The following is a 17,492-nucleotide window of genomic DNA, read 5'->3' as shown; positions in this document are numbered from 1 at the left end:
ATCGCATGCATAACTTTTTTTTGTAGGTTTTTCAAATATGACAAATTATGCAGATAATATGATAAATTACGCCGTGTTATAATGTAGGCTCTATCTGGAAACAACAGAACGCTAATGTGAGGAAATGTGGCAGTAAAATTTGTCTGTGCGTTATTTGAAGCAGATCCTACGGCTGAGAAATGATAAAACTTTCTCGTGTATCCTAGCAACTTAAAACAACCCTTGGCAACTAATCGTGTCAACTGGTGTCAACCTGTGTTCAAAATACGCAATTTGATGTGATCGTTGAAGATTTTTATACTTTTTGTACTAAAGTGAGAAATAAAACGTTTAAAATGTCTGGAATTAATCGTCCGTTGAGCCAGATGCGGAAACTCGAAACGGTAATTTATTAAAAGGCTTTATAACTACCAGATAAGGACAATTTATACGTGTTCTCTTTGAAAGGCGTCAGTGTTTTGTGATCTTCTAATAAGTTGATTATATTTGCAAGTTATTTTTGACTTACAAAAATCCTATATCCAAAGCAATTGTAACTTAAGCAACTTTTACTAAATAAAACAGTATTGTAAGCTAGAGACAAAATAAAATACTTTGTCAAATAGATATGCTTTTATTTGTAGAAGGAGGCTGTATTTCGGGCAAGAAAGCGAATACTTAAATATCTAGTGCTCAGTTTTCTTAAGCAAGAGGGTCTAATGAACACCGCAGATGTCCTCGTCACCGAAGGCGGCCTCACCAATGAGTATGAGCTCTGCGATAATATTGATCTCGACATCATACTACAGGTAGGTAGTATGCAAGTTGGAGCAAGATTTTGTAAAATAATCTAAAAATATGTATGGTTACTATATCGATCGCGACCTGTTGAGACTAATAAGATAAAATTTAAATAATTAGTTTAAAAAAATATATTATTATTATTATTATATTGAACATATTGAGATGTATTATATTATTTAGTTAGTAGGTATCGTCAACAAAAAAAGAAGAAATCAGGGTTGCATAAGGATATCGCTAGTAATAATATCATCCATGCGCTCCTATTTTTTTATATTGGATTAATATGGAATGGTGATAGAAAGAAAGAAACATTTACTTGATTAAAACGCTCATATATATAAAAACTAAATATAAAAACAATCGATATAATAAAAAATGAGGCCAACTCAGGTTAAACATTGGTTTTCAGAGGATCTTTTATATCTTGGAGTGACAAATATACACTGAACAAAAAGAATTAAAAACATCAAATTACAAACATAGACAAACATAGAATATACAACTAAATTGCCAACCCAGCTGACTGATATTGTTAAAGATTACATTTACATTTTATTTTGTAAGACGTCTAATGCCTTGGATGTCGCAGATTGGAGGTGGCAGGTAGTTCCAGCAATTAGTTGCATTGTATCGAATACTAACACGACAATGTTACAGTTATTTGCTACATTTACCTATTACAAGAACATTTAGCATTTGTCCGCTTTAAATACAGTCAGTACAAAGTCGTAGCAAGCTAGTATCTAAATGATTAATTCGAAATACCAATTATTCATTTTGCATACCAAGTGTAACGAAACTTTGCTCGAAATGTGAAAGACGAAAAACAGTTTAAAACAAAAACCCTTTAAACTGTCGTCAGTGAAGTGTTTACGGCAGCCCTTTGTCTCACGGTCCATTAATAAATGTCACTTCAAAAAGCGCTTTCCAAGCTTACAATAGCTGTCACTAAACGCTGAACAATTATCGTTTTGACGGACTATGAAAATTGGTTTGATCAAATATTACAAGTCTATACGACTTCGTGTGATTTCACGCAATTTAATAAAATGCGATCTGTAAAGATAGTAGTGTCTGTACGTACACTAGCGCACTATTTCTTGCGTCCTTGGCCGATCTCCAATGGTCAATGCTAGCATAATATACAATACAAATATTGCAAAAGACGCAAATACGTATAGACAAAAACGAAAAGATTCGTTTTATAGTGTATAGAGGGAGGTATCTGTTCAATTTTTTTTAAAGCCACATCATGTTCATTTTGGATACATTTCTAATACTTTAAATAGAAGGATTGAAAAGGGCAGTATATATATATTTAGTCATTTAAAGGTTGTATATTTTTTGACGTTATTACCATATCTTAGTAAGTAAATATACTTAGACTTTAGAGACCAATGACCAGCAATGTATTTAATTAGGAACAAATATTGTTTCGTAGGTAATCGAACCCAGTACAGTAACTTCGGGTTATATTCAGTGTGCGTTACCAACTAATCTACAAAGGCTGTTTTATTATATTATATAATTAAGAACGAAGTGACTCAAACAAGACATTAGTGCCTTAGAATGAGCTCATTTAGATTTTATTAATTCCGTAGTTCTCGGTGTTAAAATTTATGGATTGGAAACTTCGCGCCATTGGCTCGTGTAGTTTATAGCTCTAATTCAATGCTAAAATAGGTCGACGGCGATAAATATAAGCTTAGTAATTGATATTTATCGTTTTAGAAACGTTATTATAATAATACCGACTAATTACGGCATTGAATCTATTGACTTCATGAATACACAAATTATATTTGTATGTTTTTCACTATCCGCTCCTGTTTTATTTTCTCTTGACACGGGTGACTCGAGTAGGTGAAGGAGAAATCTTTATAATTATAATATTTTTATTCAATAATAAAATAATAAATAGATTTATTTACGCTAATAAAAAAGAATGTCCATTTTAAAATTGATTTTGGAATTAATAATTACGCAATTTATACGAATTTGGAGGACTGCGAGCCAAAACTCGCGTGTCCAAAATATCACAACTATTTTAATGGTGCACTAGGCGAAATATACACCAAACGGCTGTCAAAATTTCTATTTTTTTACTAGATCGTTAAAATTGCTAGATGTATATGATTTTGTGTGTTTTTACCTAAATTGGGTTAAGTTTAGTATTCACGTGAACAGGTCCCACCGTGATGGGTAATTGTCATGCGATAATTATTATGATTTAGCTATGGTATGGCAATTTTAGTCTCCATATAACGGTAGGCAAGAGTATATAATTTATAAATAAAGATATATAAGTTATAAAATTAATGCGTAAATGCCTGGTACTAGCTTAAACCAAAAACAACATTGTGTGTAGTTTTCGCCCTACGCACAAAAGACCCAGTGAGAGTCCGAAAACTGTGTCCACAAACCTTCAACCTTTTTAGTTTTTGCCCAAAGACAATTATTTTGTTTGAAAATAAACTTTATTTTGCAAATGATTTGTGACATAGGAAAGGCGAAAGGAATTTACTGTTGAATTGACTTGAATTTGGGGAATAACTACTATTGAGGTCTGTCTAATCTCCGATAGATTAGACAGACTTTGTACAAAAGTGGTTTGACTGGTGTTATTTAATATTTATGCGAGCTTTTGATACGTATTGTTCAACGTTATTTAAATCTAGTTGTGACCTATTTCAGCATATTAGTACTGACATTTTTATAGAGACATTTTTCATTTCATAGAGTTCATGAGGAACGTGAGCTAGGTTATATTTACAAAGAAAAAACCAATTTAAGATGTTTTGTTTACATAAAAACGGTCGGTGAGAATGTTCCCTAAAATTGTACTTGCAACATGGCTAGGGGGTCGGTCAAGGTCTCCGCAACATCTCATATTTAGTTCATGTCTTGGATAGCTTCTGCGTCGACAATGTTTAAGACCTATTTTCGCTATATGCATACTTTATCGTAACTTAGCTCCTGTTCCTACAAGTATTAAAAACTATTTAGAGCAGTCTTGGCCTAGTGGCTTCAGTATGTGACTCTCATCCTTGAGGTCGTAGGTTCGAGCCCCGGCTGTGCACCAATGGACTTTCTTTCTATGAGCGCATTTAACATTCACTGTGAACGGTGAAGGAAAACATCGTAAGGGAACAGACACAGAAGGCTGATGACCTTCTTGCCTAATACATTAACAAATGATCATGAAACAGATACAGAAATCAAAGGCCCAGACCTAAATAGGTTGTAGCGCCATTCGTTTATTTTATTTTAATTAAAATCTATAGAAAAGAAGGATATTTAACATCCTTTATTGGACATAAACGCGTTTTACGTACATTCAAAATGTGTCAAACATTTGTATTGTAAACATTTTATTAATTCACCTTGTTACTTATTTTCTTTATACCAATGTCGATCAGAATTTTTTGCGTTTATAATATTAGTAAGAGAAGGTTATGTGTGTACTTAGTGGAAAAGGGAATAAAGAGTTGTATTAAAAATATTTAAAATTCGATATTTGGAGTGTTGCCATAACTATCGTATCGTTAGTGAGACGCATGGACGCCAATATCAATTCAAATTTATTTTAATACGAAGTCGAGCGTTATTCTTCAATACACTGAACTTATTAGTTTTAATATAGAATCTGTATGTGGCATCGGTGACTCTACGAATAAAGGTATGATATTTGTTAAATCTTTGTATTGATAGATAGACCTGATAGTTATTCTATATTACAAACAAAAATCAGATATATCTTTTATGACGTATCAGGCAATAAATATAGAATTCTGTATATTATTATTGTAAGTAGAATTATGCTCTAAAGCTTAAATGGAGATGGGCAGGGCTTGTAACAAGACTGGTTGTCTGGAAGAGATCGCTCGAAAGCGATAAGGCCGCCAGTTGCCCTCCTTTTGATTTAATTATGTTAATTTTTTTATATTGTAATGTAACGAAGTGTTAATAAAAAATAATAAATAAATAAATAAGACTATATGACGATCGATGAACCATAAGGGTGACCCAGTAGGGGGGCCATATTGGGAAACAAAGCAGAAGAAGAACGATAAAAAGATGGGCGGACGACATTTACTATAACGGCTGGCTCGAGCTGGATGCAACTTACTCAAAAGCGAGATACCTGGAGATCCTTGGAGGAGGGCTTCACCTGCGGAAAGGTTCTTGCAAAGGGAAGACAAATTTGTGTAATTATATTTCTTAAAAATAAATTATGCAATAGGATTAAGTTTACTTTGTTCTTTTGCAAGAAATAAAAAGTATTTATTTTATTAAATTATTTTATGAGTATAATTTTGTCAAAAATTAGCTTGATATAGTATAGAAATACTACAAAATATGCATTAGAATATTCTTTTAAGCAGGTTGGAGCGTCAATCTCAATGCCATTTAAGCGTGCTAATGAAACAAATTCTATTACAAAAAAAATATCTGAGGGAAAAATAGAGTAGATGTTTGTATAGATGAGTAGAATAGAGAAATGTTACGAAGACGGGTCTACTGCAATGTTTCTAGATTTTTCCACTACTTAGAGAACTTTTCAGCAGGTTGAAATATGATTTCTGACCGTTTCAAGAGAGGGTCAATCATATAAAAATCAGTTAGTTTAGTTTCGAATGCGATATCAAGAGATAAACACCGAAGCGATAAAGTGAAGACAAGTGATAAAGTACTGTGTGAAGTGTGCATAATTAAGTAATTAGTGACTGTGTTTGTGTGTAATAAGAGTATTTTTGCGAGTAATTTGTGCTCATAAATTCCTCATCAAGAAATAAACCCTTAAGAAATCTACGGCTTTTTCTATCCGATCTCCTAGCTCGTAACAATACATCGGCTTTTGCTTTACTAGTTTCTTTTAAAAAGTTCGGCATCTGCCTTCCAATTGGTTTCGACGGAATTAACTGAAAAATCAGTTACATTATGCCACCTACTAAGCTACGGAGGTAGGCATAATGATAATAATATAACGTATTTATTGTGGACTTCGCACCTCTTTTATTAACGCCATTTACAATAAATATGTTTCATTGGACAAATTGCTTTTAATTATGCCTTTGTTTATGATATCTAGTTGTCTATTGTCCGTATGTATTTAAGTAATAGAACTGTCATGTGTCAGCAAATGTTTTGATTAGCATGCATGTACCTATTATAAAGTAATAATTCGTAACTATTAAATCTAATATTGTATTTTTTAGGACTATTGCAGTTATTACCTTATTCGATTTAACAAGCAGCCACAGTTCTGTCGGAAAGTGGAAGAACCAATTCGTAGGCCACAGACCAGACGAGTGAAGCCAGAGACTGTGGCTGCTATGCCGGAACCAGCACCACAAAACCCAGACTTACCTTCTAGCTTCACCATAACTAAGCTTTTACAGGTAAAACGGTTTTCTGTGCTACGCTAGTGCGCACTACTTTTTTAGAGTAAGTTTTTGGATTAATATTTACTGCAAGAAGGTACCATTTTCACACATTCCTTGTATTGAGTAAAATTCTTCATACGATACTACAAATGGAAAGAGGTATATACGAGTTAAAATATCGCATAATAACCGCCATAGTAACATATTCTAATACAATATATAGGCAAATTAATAATGATCATGTTGTATACGTATAATTGTTAGTATATATTTTGTTGACGATCTTTTTACTTTTAATTTATGTACCGGACTGCGTGTTAAGTATTGAAAAACAATACCTGTTATGTTTTTATTAATAATAAATACATTTTAGGATAGCCCAGAAAATATTGAACATAAGATACCAGCGATAGAAAGAAAGCCTTTAAAAGATTTTTTGTCAAGTTTGTCTTCAGATAAAAGGCACCTCGTGGAGATTTTGTACCAGGACATCATAAGGCCCTCAGAGGTTTGTTGGGAAGACGTTAAAGGCTTGAACACCGCCAAGAATCTGCTCATGGAGTCTGTGGTTTATCCTGTACGGTAAGTATAATGGAATAGTAAAATACTTTAGCAGTTTCTGTAATTTTAATATAAACATATCTTTATGCTGTTCATTTGCGTCTATGATATCGAAACATTGTTTGTTGTTTTCCTAAAGTATTGATTAAAGTTTTTCCGGATTTTTATAGATACCCAGAAGTATTTACTGGTCTATTAGAACCATGGCGAGGGGTTCTACTACATGGTCCTCCTGGTACCGGAAAAACCATGCTGGCGAGAGCGGTAGCTGCAGAAAGTGGTTGCACTTTCTTCAATGTCACTTGTAGTACCGTTATTAACAAGTGGAGGGGCGAGTCGGAGAAAATTGTCAAGGTATTGATGATAAGCATCAACAAGAATAAATTTTCTCGTTAATGTTTTATAATTCTGTTAATTAAATACTTCTCTGACGATACACCAGGCCTGGACATAAACACTTATTGGCGAGTTTATAAACTTGCAAAGGTTAATAAATTCGATTTTTTTTTCAATTATAGTAGTATAGTAAGTACAGCTGTGGGTAAATGGCTACTTCCTAAGGTAAGAATTTTCTTGGGAATCATCCTATTTTGCGAAATATACTTTAGTCTATACTACAATTTATTAATATAAATTTAATAATTTATACAATATTTTATTAATATTGTATTACATAATCTTTTAATTTAATATACATATATACAACTTTATGTTCGGTTCCTTTAAATGTACGCATTTTCGTGTAAAAAATACTTTCCTTCACATTGGTGATTTAAAACCTCAGGTGCTTTTCGAAATGGCGTCGTACTACTCACCATCCATTGTCTTCATAGACGAAGTGGAAACCCTGGCGTCTCAGCGCGCGACTTCTGGAGAACACGAGGCGTCACGTAGGCTGAAGAGTCAGCTCCTGACAGAACTGGATGGCATTACTCAGAGGGATGGCATTGTGTTCCTCCTTGCTAATTCTAATATGCCATGGTAACATTATTTAAATTTGTTTACGTAGTGGTAGGAAGGTATAATATTTTTGAAAGGCGTCGTTAACCCCCTCTAGTAAGCGCGCGGCCAAAAGAAAGTAGCTACAAATATTAACAGGTTATTATTACTATTTATTAAACACGCAAGCAGCAAAGTTCTGACGCGAGTATTTATGATAACAAAAACTATCTTAGTATTGTCTTTTGTTAACATAGCTTTTACACATTTTAAACGGATTGAAGCTATGTATTATTATTAAAAACTTATAATTATTTACATATTTTTTTTTCCGACGTTTCGCGTGCTTTTCAGCGTGCGTGGTCACGGTTAAAATTATGTAAATAATTATAAGTTTTTAATAATAATACATAGCTTCAATCCGTTTTAAAAGTGTTTTCTTAAAAAGTATCTTACTTGTTTTTCAAAGAATCCAGTGAAGAGTTCGGGACATCATTCTCGGGGAGTTCATACTTTATAGAAAAACTCTTTTTGAGAGAGAGTTAAATTAAGCATTTCCATTTTTATTCGGTGCTCAGTTTTAGTGCATGACCTAGAAGATGCTGGTTTTCAGTTAAACTAAATATAATCTCAATGGGTTATTGAAACTTTTAATTTAAAAACTTTCGAAAAGGTAGCGCGGCATAGGCCGTGGAGTAACAGTGCTGGGTTTGTGTGCAACGCGATTGTTAATTACATCATGAATCGTTTAACCAAATTACGTATTATGTTTTTGATATATTTTTATCAATTTTAGGGAAATCGACACAGCTATGTTGCGACGTTTAGAAAAACGCATCTGCATTCCCTTACCGGACGCCAAAACACGAGCTGAACTATTCCAGGGTTATCTAGGAAAAAATATAGAGCTTGTGCCGAAAGTAGATTTTCAGGAGTTGGCTATAAAGACCGAGGGCTATTCTGGTAGTGACATCAAGATGGTATGTAAGGAAGCATTGATGGCTAGTGTTAGGAAGATGCTTCCAAGTATGGCGAGAAGTAAGTGCTTTACATATCTATTTAGAAAATTTTGTATGTGTACCATAATTTGTTTTGAACTGTGTTAAGTGTTGAAAATCATATCAAACCTGTAATCGTTGGATTGATTTTTCTTTCGATATTCTAACTTAACATTTACTCGTACGGTAAAGAAAACAATTGTGAGGAAGTCAGAATGTTGAACACCAATCGTGGGTGTCAAGGCTGTCGCGTAGTGTTGATTTATGCAACGAAAGAATAAAATACATTGAAACAGACGGGTAAATGTATCTGTCCTTATACAAGGTTCACACATTTATATTTGATATTTATGTTATTTTATATAAATATGTGATATTATACACATATATCATAATATTACACTCGCACAGTTCACGTATTTATTACTATATAAATTACGGAAGACCTGGCACAAGTAATTTGTATTTACTTAAAAGGTGCCCACACATTGTTTATAATATTACTATATACAACCAGAAACCAATTTCGAGAAATGTCATTTAAATGAGATTAAAAACCACAGAGAGCTCTAAAAATTATCTTTTTCATTATTATTATATTTTCAGGTGCTTTGAACAAAAAGGACAAGATATGTTTATCAGATATCTTGACTGCTATCGAACGAACCAAGCCCGTAGCAAAGAATTTGGAGAAACGGCATATGGAATGGCAAAATGAAATGGGATCATGTTGAAGTTTGAACTTCGACTGGCGTATGTCTTATGATTATTTATTGATTTTTATAAAATAATATATTATTCACTATCGTATTTAGTTTTCTATCATGTTAATCATTGAAAGAGATACACTTGTTGATCTAATTCATAAACACCCGAAAATAATTACACAACATTTTGTCAAGAACAACTCGAGCGAATTGAAGACAAAACATTCAATAGCTGTTTCATGTTTATGAAAATGGAGATCGAATTAGAACGAGAGCACGAGAAAATCAACGAAATAATGCTAAAGATCCTTAATTGCGTGTTTTTCAATAATTCTTTAATCAAATCTTACCAATTCGTACTGTACTGTACCGTACGTATGTCGAGATATATTCTACACCAACTATCATAGCCAATGGTCAATCTCAGATAGCATCATAGTTATAAAATTGTAGGTACGTGTCTTTTTGAGAGAACTATCCCAACATTACATACGAAAGCGTCAGGATCGGAGTGGAAGTTACAAAATACTTACCGGTCCTGGTCTGTCAATTATCTTATAGTTAAAAAATAAACTTCAGTATTTATTTTCACGTTTATTTAGTCTAGTCTGCGGTACGTTTACAAAATAGACAAAAATACATATTTAATCTTAACCACCGGGCTAGATTTTGTGGCACTTTAGAATTAGTTTTCTGTTATTATATCAGTAATTTTTGAAGCCATCTACTGAGAAGCGATCGTTTCAGACAAAAAAAATTACGAGTTTTTTATTCAAGTTTCAAAATCTGCTAGGCTAAAGATTAATACAGATCATAGTTAAACCTTTTAAAATATAGAAATCGTTTTTGTTATATAAGAAATAAAATAAATCTGAAACATCGCTTATTGATTACAATTTAATTATGGTGGGAAACAAATTACATACAATTTTTTGACTAATCCTTAATAAACTAAATAATAATTTTCGAAATAGAACCTAAAATATTTAAAGAAATTACTACTACAATACATCTAATATTCCTTAAAATAAAGTTACAGTTTCTTGTGAATTGTTTTAGAAAATAAATTTGACTAGACAGCCCAAATGAAGTAAGAATTGAAAATTTATTTTTAACTTCAAACTAATAAAATAACCACGTGTTATTAAAAAAATAAAGGACAGTGACAAAATTGTTTACACCTAACATTTGGTTTTAGGTATTAGATATAATTCAATTTAAAAAAATGGCGTATTGAAACATTGAATACAATTGAGCTAAAAAAATAAATTTACAAATGATTTGCTATCACAGATAATTCTAATACGAATCTAAGCGTTTTCGTAGTATTTGAGACTAAAATATGATCTACATTATAATATGTGACTAAATAGGATGCTAATTCTAATGTACAAATATCTTGTCTTTCATACTTAAGACGGCGAAACTCAACGTTAAGTATGACTCCCGTAAATTATAAACATATTAGATTCTGACGTACCGGAGTTCACGTTTCAACATCAAGTCACTAATGACAGATTAATAATAAAAGTTACCTAAAGAATGGTGTTAAACATTTTATACTGGCTTGTGAGTACAAAGGTAAGGCTCTTTCAATTTCTGGTTGGATTTAATGAGTTCTTTGTTGTAATCATAATTGAAATACGATTCTAAGTACGCCTGTTATTTATAAACGATTGACAAGTTACAGATACCGGCAAACATCTTAAAGAAATGTCCTTGCCTGCGCAGAAGCGATTTTTAGGTATCACTGGGGAGGCGGCGGGAGAGAAATGTGTTGATGGCGTGATTGGTAAATCAGTTGACGTTTGTGTCTCGCGCTGAGCAAACTTTCCCCCGCTCCCTTGTTTAATGCTCAAGAAGTTTGCCGGTACCTATAATTACAGTTTTGACACACTACATTATTTCCAAAACGACAAGATAGGACAATTTATTAGCTATTTTTTCTGTACGTTTATAATGAAAAAAAAAAAACTTTTAATCGTAGCCATATTTTTGTACATTAGAGATAGCATTAATATACTAATACGTACAATTTTGCCGGTTTTGATAAAAAGTTCAATTTCGTATTCCGCTTGTATTGATATGTGTGTGATCAATTACTTAATCAAATGTCTAGATCAAGGTCTAAGACCGTTATAGGAATTTAGTTACCCTTACATGTTAATGACACTACCACTACAACACTACAATTTAGTATATCTTAAAGCGAATATTGTATCAATATCCACTAGAGGTTACCATCAAAGCTTTAATTTTATAAGACAAAGAGTCTTTGATATCATAAGGCTTACGGTAACCAACATAGATTGACAAAGCAATAGGTTATATAACGTCGTTAATATGATTTAAACAGCCAATTATAAAAAGACATCTGAACCCTTAATACGAACTTTACCATAGTCAAGTATTCAGTGTTGGGCGCGGCGCCGCTGTTACTGCGCACCATCTAGAGCTATTGTTATTGGTGCAGTGGGGTTTTAATGAGTATGCTCAGATTACGAGCCCCACACAACTCTCCGCCCGAACCAATCGAGTTTCCCTACAAGTATTAAATTTTCCATACAATTCTGCAGTAACGTTCCACGGAGCATTTCCGATGTTTCTCATACAAAAATGTATCGATCTATTCGATTACACGTATAGTTCGTACTAAGGGTACAAGGTGGTGAGAATGTAAAAAGACGAAAAGCGCGCGTTTTGTTTATTTGGTCTGACGCTATGTTATGCTATAGATAAAGTAGTTAAAATTAAAAGCGCCATCACTTCGTCTTTTGTTATTTTCATTTTTAAAAGCTTACGGATACATGCAATTTACATACTACATACTAAAAAGCATCTCTCTTTGAACACCAACAATGTTACAATTTTACATATAAATGTAATTTAGAACAGTAAGAACACTTTCATGTCTTACATTTTTAATGAACTTACCACAATTGAAACGAGAAATTTTAAAAGTGAATTTGATGTTTTCTCTACCTTAAATTAACGTTCTTCACGTGAGAAGAAGCGTGTATTACAAAGATAATTGTGTTTGCTTTATTTGTTCGTCATATTTTACCAGAAATATTCCTTATAGATAAAGATCAGATTTACAATCCTTTGCCTAATAAATGAAAATAATTTCATATTAAAATGCATAAGTGAATTCCAGCCCAGACTTTGATTCATATAATCTCGAAAAAGGTTGTGTAATAAGTACATAATAATATACGCTTCGTCGACATTTGACGCAACTTGTCTGAATATGATAAATTATAAACTAATCAAAATTTTGGAGATTATAGGATTTGCAAATATAGCATCCCTAGATTGCCCTATAAATTTCCAATTAACTATTTAATATAATACGTTTACAAAACACATTCACTTCACAGTAATATCACTGACTTTACTGCACAAATATCTGCCTTAAATTCCCGTTTGATCTTTATTCTGAGGGAATGTTTAGCCAACTCATTAGATAATTAAAAACTATATATGAAAATATACGGAAATTTCATACAGCGAAGACCGTTCTATTTGAATAAGCTATTCATATGGTTTTGTATTACGATTATATCATATTAAACTGAACAAACGGGTAGACTTAGGTGCTTATTTCCAAAGAAAAACAAAAAGTAATTTTTAGTTTAACAATAAATAATCTCAATTTCGCCTTTAAGTTTTTAGAACATATTTGCCTGTTGCTTATAAAATAAATATCACTTAATTTTTCCACTCAATAAATCTTTATCACGGGTTCTTATGTCAAAACTCAAAAACTTTTTGGCCAAATTGGGTTGTTTAGTTGATAAATTGTTGCTAACTAGGAATGCATCCGATACCGTTATATCGGCGATACTTTGGGTTTGCCGATTCAGCGATAGTTTTCAAAATAGTAATATAAAAACGCATATTCTTTGATCTAGTTGCAAACGAGGCACGGACTATCTATGCCCGGGGAATCCCCGTTTCTTGTCTCTCTCACCCGCATTGGCCCCGCGTATTTCATTTGGCTAGACACTTTAGTTGGCTTTTGACTGCTATCACGAATTGTATTTTTTCAATACCAAATTAAATAAAATATAGAATTACAAAAATCGTATTAATGTTAATTTTAATTACTAACAGTTATTTATTTTATTAAAATTTAATTATTACTCTCAATTCCCAATTTTAATAACTTAACCTTTAATCTTCTAAAATTCAAAGTTAGTGACTGTTTATATTTTTTAATATAAATTAAAAATCGATATATCTTACCTTAATTTAATTTTAATTCAATAAGGTTTGGTATCGGTATCGACTATATTTTTATAAGAGTATCGATGCATCCCTCTTACTTACATTGAACTTGATTAGCATCAAATTCAGTATGTCAAAATCTAATACATTTTTGAGATACGGGAGTCGCACTTAGCATTAAGTCTCATCTCTGAATCTGAGGGTATACTTATATAAACAACACTCGCAATGTTATGACAATTTTTCTATACTTTTAGATTATAATAGAAACTGCTTAGACTTTAAAGCACTAAATTAGTAATATGCTACAATTTGATTTCTAAACATTTTATATTTGACACAATAAGTTAAATTACTATAACGAATATACAGAAAGCGCTTTTTATTGCATCAACGAAAATATTTTTATTTCTGTTTTCTAAGAACTTGAACTTGAACTTGAACTTGGTGTTACTTTGAATCCTTTTCTATATTGAAAGCAAAAAAGCTAAAGCCTTCAAATATTCATTCAGTATTTTAAATTACTAAGATTCGTTTCTAAGGCTCCATCAATCTCATAAAACACCTTCCAACTATATTTTTTAAGCGTTTTGCTCTCATATTAAACAATTTTTAATGAAATACTGTTACATACTATTGACTTATTTTGAAACTCGCTATTTACTAAGCTACAGTAAACAGTTTAATTTCACTTTTTCCAAATTCACTTATTAATTTTCCTTTTTAAACTATGTCTTAGTCTTTGAACAGTTCGTCAAAGCCATATTACACTTACATAGGAATGTTGCCAGTTCCCAAAACAATGGCGACTTTAGCGAGCTTTCCATATAGAATCAGGTCCGAGAGAAGCCTCACGGGTGACGAGGGTTAAATGTAGAAAATTATGGCGGGAATCTGGCCATCTTCAACAGATGTACCATTGTTATTTCCAGCAGCATATGAAAACTGAAAGACTACCTTTTCACCATTGTTGCAATCTACTGTTGCGCGACGAACACCTTTTGATCCGTAGTACGAGTCAGTGCCCTAAAAATAGAAGCCGTTTTATATAAGGAATGAAGTGGAAGCGTGTGTCTATCACAAAAGGCTGATCACCTACTTGACTATAAGAAATTATCATCACAAAATAAATACAATAATCTAAGGCCAAGACTCTTAACAGTAAGCATCATATATTTAACAAAAGCTTTTTATTTATTTAATAAAAATAGTTATGATATGTATGCATTTCAAGACCAAGAGGTAGTGAAGTAAAATTAGTTTCTCGTGTTTCTATAGTTTTCTTATACAACTATTGAACAAATTAAAAACACTACCACTACTACTTACCTTTAATTTGGCACTAGCAATGTAAGAAGTGTTAGGAAGAATTTCAACTGGTTCTTTGAACATTGCCCTAAAGGTATCATCAGTTCCATCACAGCAAAATGTAGTTGTGTTTGATCCACACACTTTCTTTGTTGCCAGATGGATTATCTATAAATAAAAATAAAACTATTAACTGATCTCTTCAGCCAAGTCACCTACGTCTTTTCTGTAAATGTTTTTATCTTTTAAAATGTATTTTTATAAATGACTCTTTAATAGATTAAACACCTGAAACCAATCTATAGTATGAATACAATGAAGAAAGATTTCTATTTTTGTATGATTAACTCATAAACTATTGGACCAGTAGTTCAAAAAATATTTTTTTGAAATTTACTAAAAAAACAAATGCCCAGCTTTGGAAAGCTGCGAGAGGCTGTTTATTTGACATAGACTTACTTGCAAGTGCACTTCATATTCACTTGGTCCAAAATATGATCCATACAACCCAAAACCAACAACAAAAATCCTCTGATCCACTGTAAATCTGATTCGGTCTGTTGTCCCACTGTAGCCCCATCTGGATTCTGTTTGTGAGAACCTATTCACTGTCAACTCTTTGCCAGTCATACAACAGCGGGGTGTATCCAGAAATCCAACATTAGGTTTTGGATTTACAGTGAAATATAGAAAAACTTGTACAATTTCCCGATCATCTAAAAGACCACTTTGGGCAGGACCCATAGCAAATTCTTCCACTGACATCAGGGGAAACCGTATGGCATGGAAAGCTCTGCCAAGAACTGTTCTTTGATTAGTTGGGGTCACTGGAAGCTGGCGTCTTATACATTCTGCTTCTGACCAGCGAAGGACAGCTGAAAAGATTTTGGCTTCTCTAATTCTGAGAGTGTCTCTGAAAAATAAATATTATATTTAAAAAAAATTAAGAATTTCAATTATGATTAGACATTGAAGTTATAAATTATAAGTCACAAGTATTTTATAATTTATAGCTACAATAAAATAAATAGCAAATACTTTAATGTTTACTACACTATGAATTCTAATAATCAATATAAAATTCTAGAACTCCGATTCTCAGTAATAACCTTAAAATATTATACCTTTCTAAGACAGCATTTAAAGTGTCTTGATCTATGTCTGTAAATCCTTCAGCATTCAAAGCATCTGCAGTATTTTTATCAATCATTTCCAAACAAAGTGCAGCTAATTGCGGTTCATCAAACAACCTAGCCTGTGTGAGCAACAAGAAAGCATTATCTGTACCTAAATTGCTTTTTAGAAAATCTACACAGTGCTCCTCTAAAGCAGCAACAGCGTATTTTTTGGCGGTGTATAATGTTGTCATCACACTCTCGGGTCCAATTCGTACTTCATCCGAGTACAGAAACTTTAACAGATGTAGGAAAGCTGCGGGTTCCACATCTGGAAGCTCCACCTCGTCAGACTTTGTAGCCAGTACACCATTAAACATGGCATCAAAAACTGCGCTTCCAACCGAAAGTACGAACTTGTGCGCTGGAATGATCTGCTGATTGGCGTCTTTACCAACGATAAAATGCACGTCAGAGAGGATTTCGTTATTAAACAAGAATGATAAACGTTCTTTTACAGTTGTTTTGGTTGCCTGCCAGTTGTGCAAGCGTCCACCTGTGTTATGTGTTGGTAGGTTTTCAATAGCAGAAGAGGAAGGCATAGGGTCAATAGAATGAGCCATCTCTTCGTCGTGCCCACTTTGACGTGCCTGCTGATTTGAGGGAAGCATATTTTGTGGGGGCTCTTCGTCACCGTCGCCGTCGGCATCGGCGATCTTCACATTCGACAGTCTATTTACAACATCATTTTTAGATCCAGAAGCCATTATATTACATGGACTTACGCTTTTCAATGTTTGAAAGTACAATTTTTACGATTAGTTAAAAATTTTCGTGTAAGTAAATAATAGTATTTAAGCAGTGGGTACAGTTATAGTAATTTTTTCAGGTTTTTGACATTGACGTTTGATTTTGTTTGTCATTCCAACAAATGTCGTTGTCGAACTTGTGAAAGCACACAAAAAATTTACACAATTGTGAAAAATAAATACCGACTATATTTTGTTTTTAATATAGCACAAGATGAAAGTTGAATTTGTAATATCATGTCGTGGCAGCCATATTTGTTGGGTTTTACAGTTTTATAGATTTAAACGTTTGAGGAATGATAAAAATGTTTCTGTCGCTGTCAAATATAATTTGTGCTAAGTTGTAAATGTGGACTGTGGACATGCTCCCATTGTTCTGTGAGTGACAATACCGCCAAAATACATCCATTTTTTTCTTCAAGTTAAAACTTAAATGGAGCCACTTATTTTAAATACGAAGCACACACCAGAGCAAATACCGTTTTTGGAAGTTTGTACAACAAACTTAATAAATATCACCTGATAAACTTCTTAGATGTCGACAGAATGCTTATAGGCTTTTGTAGATAAGTTCGTGTTTGTATGGTAAGGCTTTCACCATTCCCCCGACTTCAGCAAGCCTTAGCGCCTATGTAAGACTGAGGCCGGTAAGGAC

General features: G+C 32.8%; 2 protein-coding genes across 2 annotated transcripts; one reads left to right on the top strand and one right to left on the bottom strand.

Annotated features, from left to right (window-relative positions):
• The first annotated feature begins 263 nt into the window (after positions 1–263).
• On the top strand, positions 264–9,478 carry LOC123707195 (katanin p60 ATPase-containing subunit A-like 2). The gene is made up of 8 exons (XM_045657050.1): positions 264–383; positions 624–788; positions 6,003–6,185; positions 6,544–6,752; positions 6,902–7,085; positions 7,516–7,712; positions 8,467–8,708; positions 9,275–9,478. Exons 1-8 carry the CDS (start codon positions 336–338, stop codon positions 9,400–9,402), a joined length of 1,356 nt encoding a protein of 451 aa, XP_045513006.1. The 5' UTR covers positions 264–335; the 3' UTR covers positions 9,403–9,478.
• A 925-nt stretch (positions 9,479–10,403) lies between these two features.
• LOC123707163 (BTB/POZ domain-containing protein 2-like) lies at positions 10,404–16,910 on the bottom strand. The gene is made up of 4 exons (XM_045656995.1): positions 16,038–16,910; positions 15,373–15,826; positions 14,935–15,081; positions 10,404–14,631 (listed from the first exon to the last, which is right to left on the bottom strand). Exons 1-4 carry the CDS (start codon positions 16,793–16,795, stop codon positions 14,473–14,475), a joined length of 1,518 nt encoding a protein of 505 aa, XP_045512951.1. The 5' UTR covers positions 16,796–16,910; the 3' UTR covers positions 10,404–14,472.
• Positions 16,911–17,492: the final 582 nt, after the last annotated feature.

Source organism: Pieris brassicae, chromosome 3 (assembly GCF_905147105.1).
Source record: "Pieris brassicae chromosome 3, ilPieBrab1.1, whole genome shotgun sequence".
Taxonomy (NCBI): domain Eukaryota; kingdom Metazoa; phylum Arthropoda; class Insecta; order Lepidoptera; family Pieridae; genus Pieris; species Pieris brassicae.
Note: the sequence above shows the minus strand (reverse complement) of the source record. Positions and strands in the feature narration are given on the sequence as shown.

What these genes read in the sequence shown, in the direction of transcription:
- LOC123707195 (XM_045657050.1), top strand. Translation starts at nt 336, where the DNA reads ATGTCTGGAATTAATCGTCCGTTGAGCCAGATGCGGAAACTCGAAACG. An exon ending in AGATGCGGAAACTCGAAACG is followed by an intron (nt 384 to 623) that starts GTAATTTATTAA and finishes TTTTATTTGTAG; the next exon opens with AAGGAGGCTGTATTTCGGGC. An exon ending in TCTGTGGTTTATCCTGTACG is followed by an intron (nt 6,753 to 6,901) that starts GTAAGTATAATG and finishes GGATTTTTATAG; the next exon opens with ATACCCAGAAGTATTTACTG.
- LOC123707163 (XM_045656995.1), bottom strand. Translation starts at nt 16,795, where the DNA reads ATGGCTTCTGGATCTAAAAATGATGTTGTAAATAGACTGTCGAATGTG. An exon ending in TTAAATGCTGTCTTAGAAAG is followed by an intron (nt 15,827 to 16,037) that starts GTATAATATTTT and finishes TTTATTTTTCAG; the next exon opens with AGACACTCTCAGAATTAGAG. An exon ending in TTGCTAGTGCCAAATTAAAG is followed by an intron (nt 14,632 to 14,934) that starts GTAAGTAGTAGT and finishes TTCTATTTTTAG; the next exon opens with GGCACTGACTCGTACTACGG.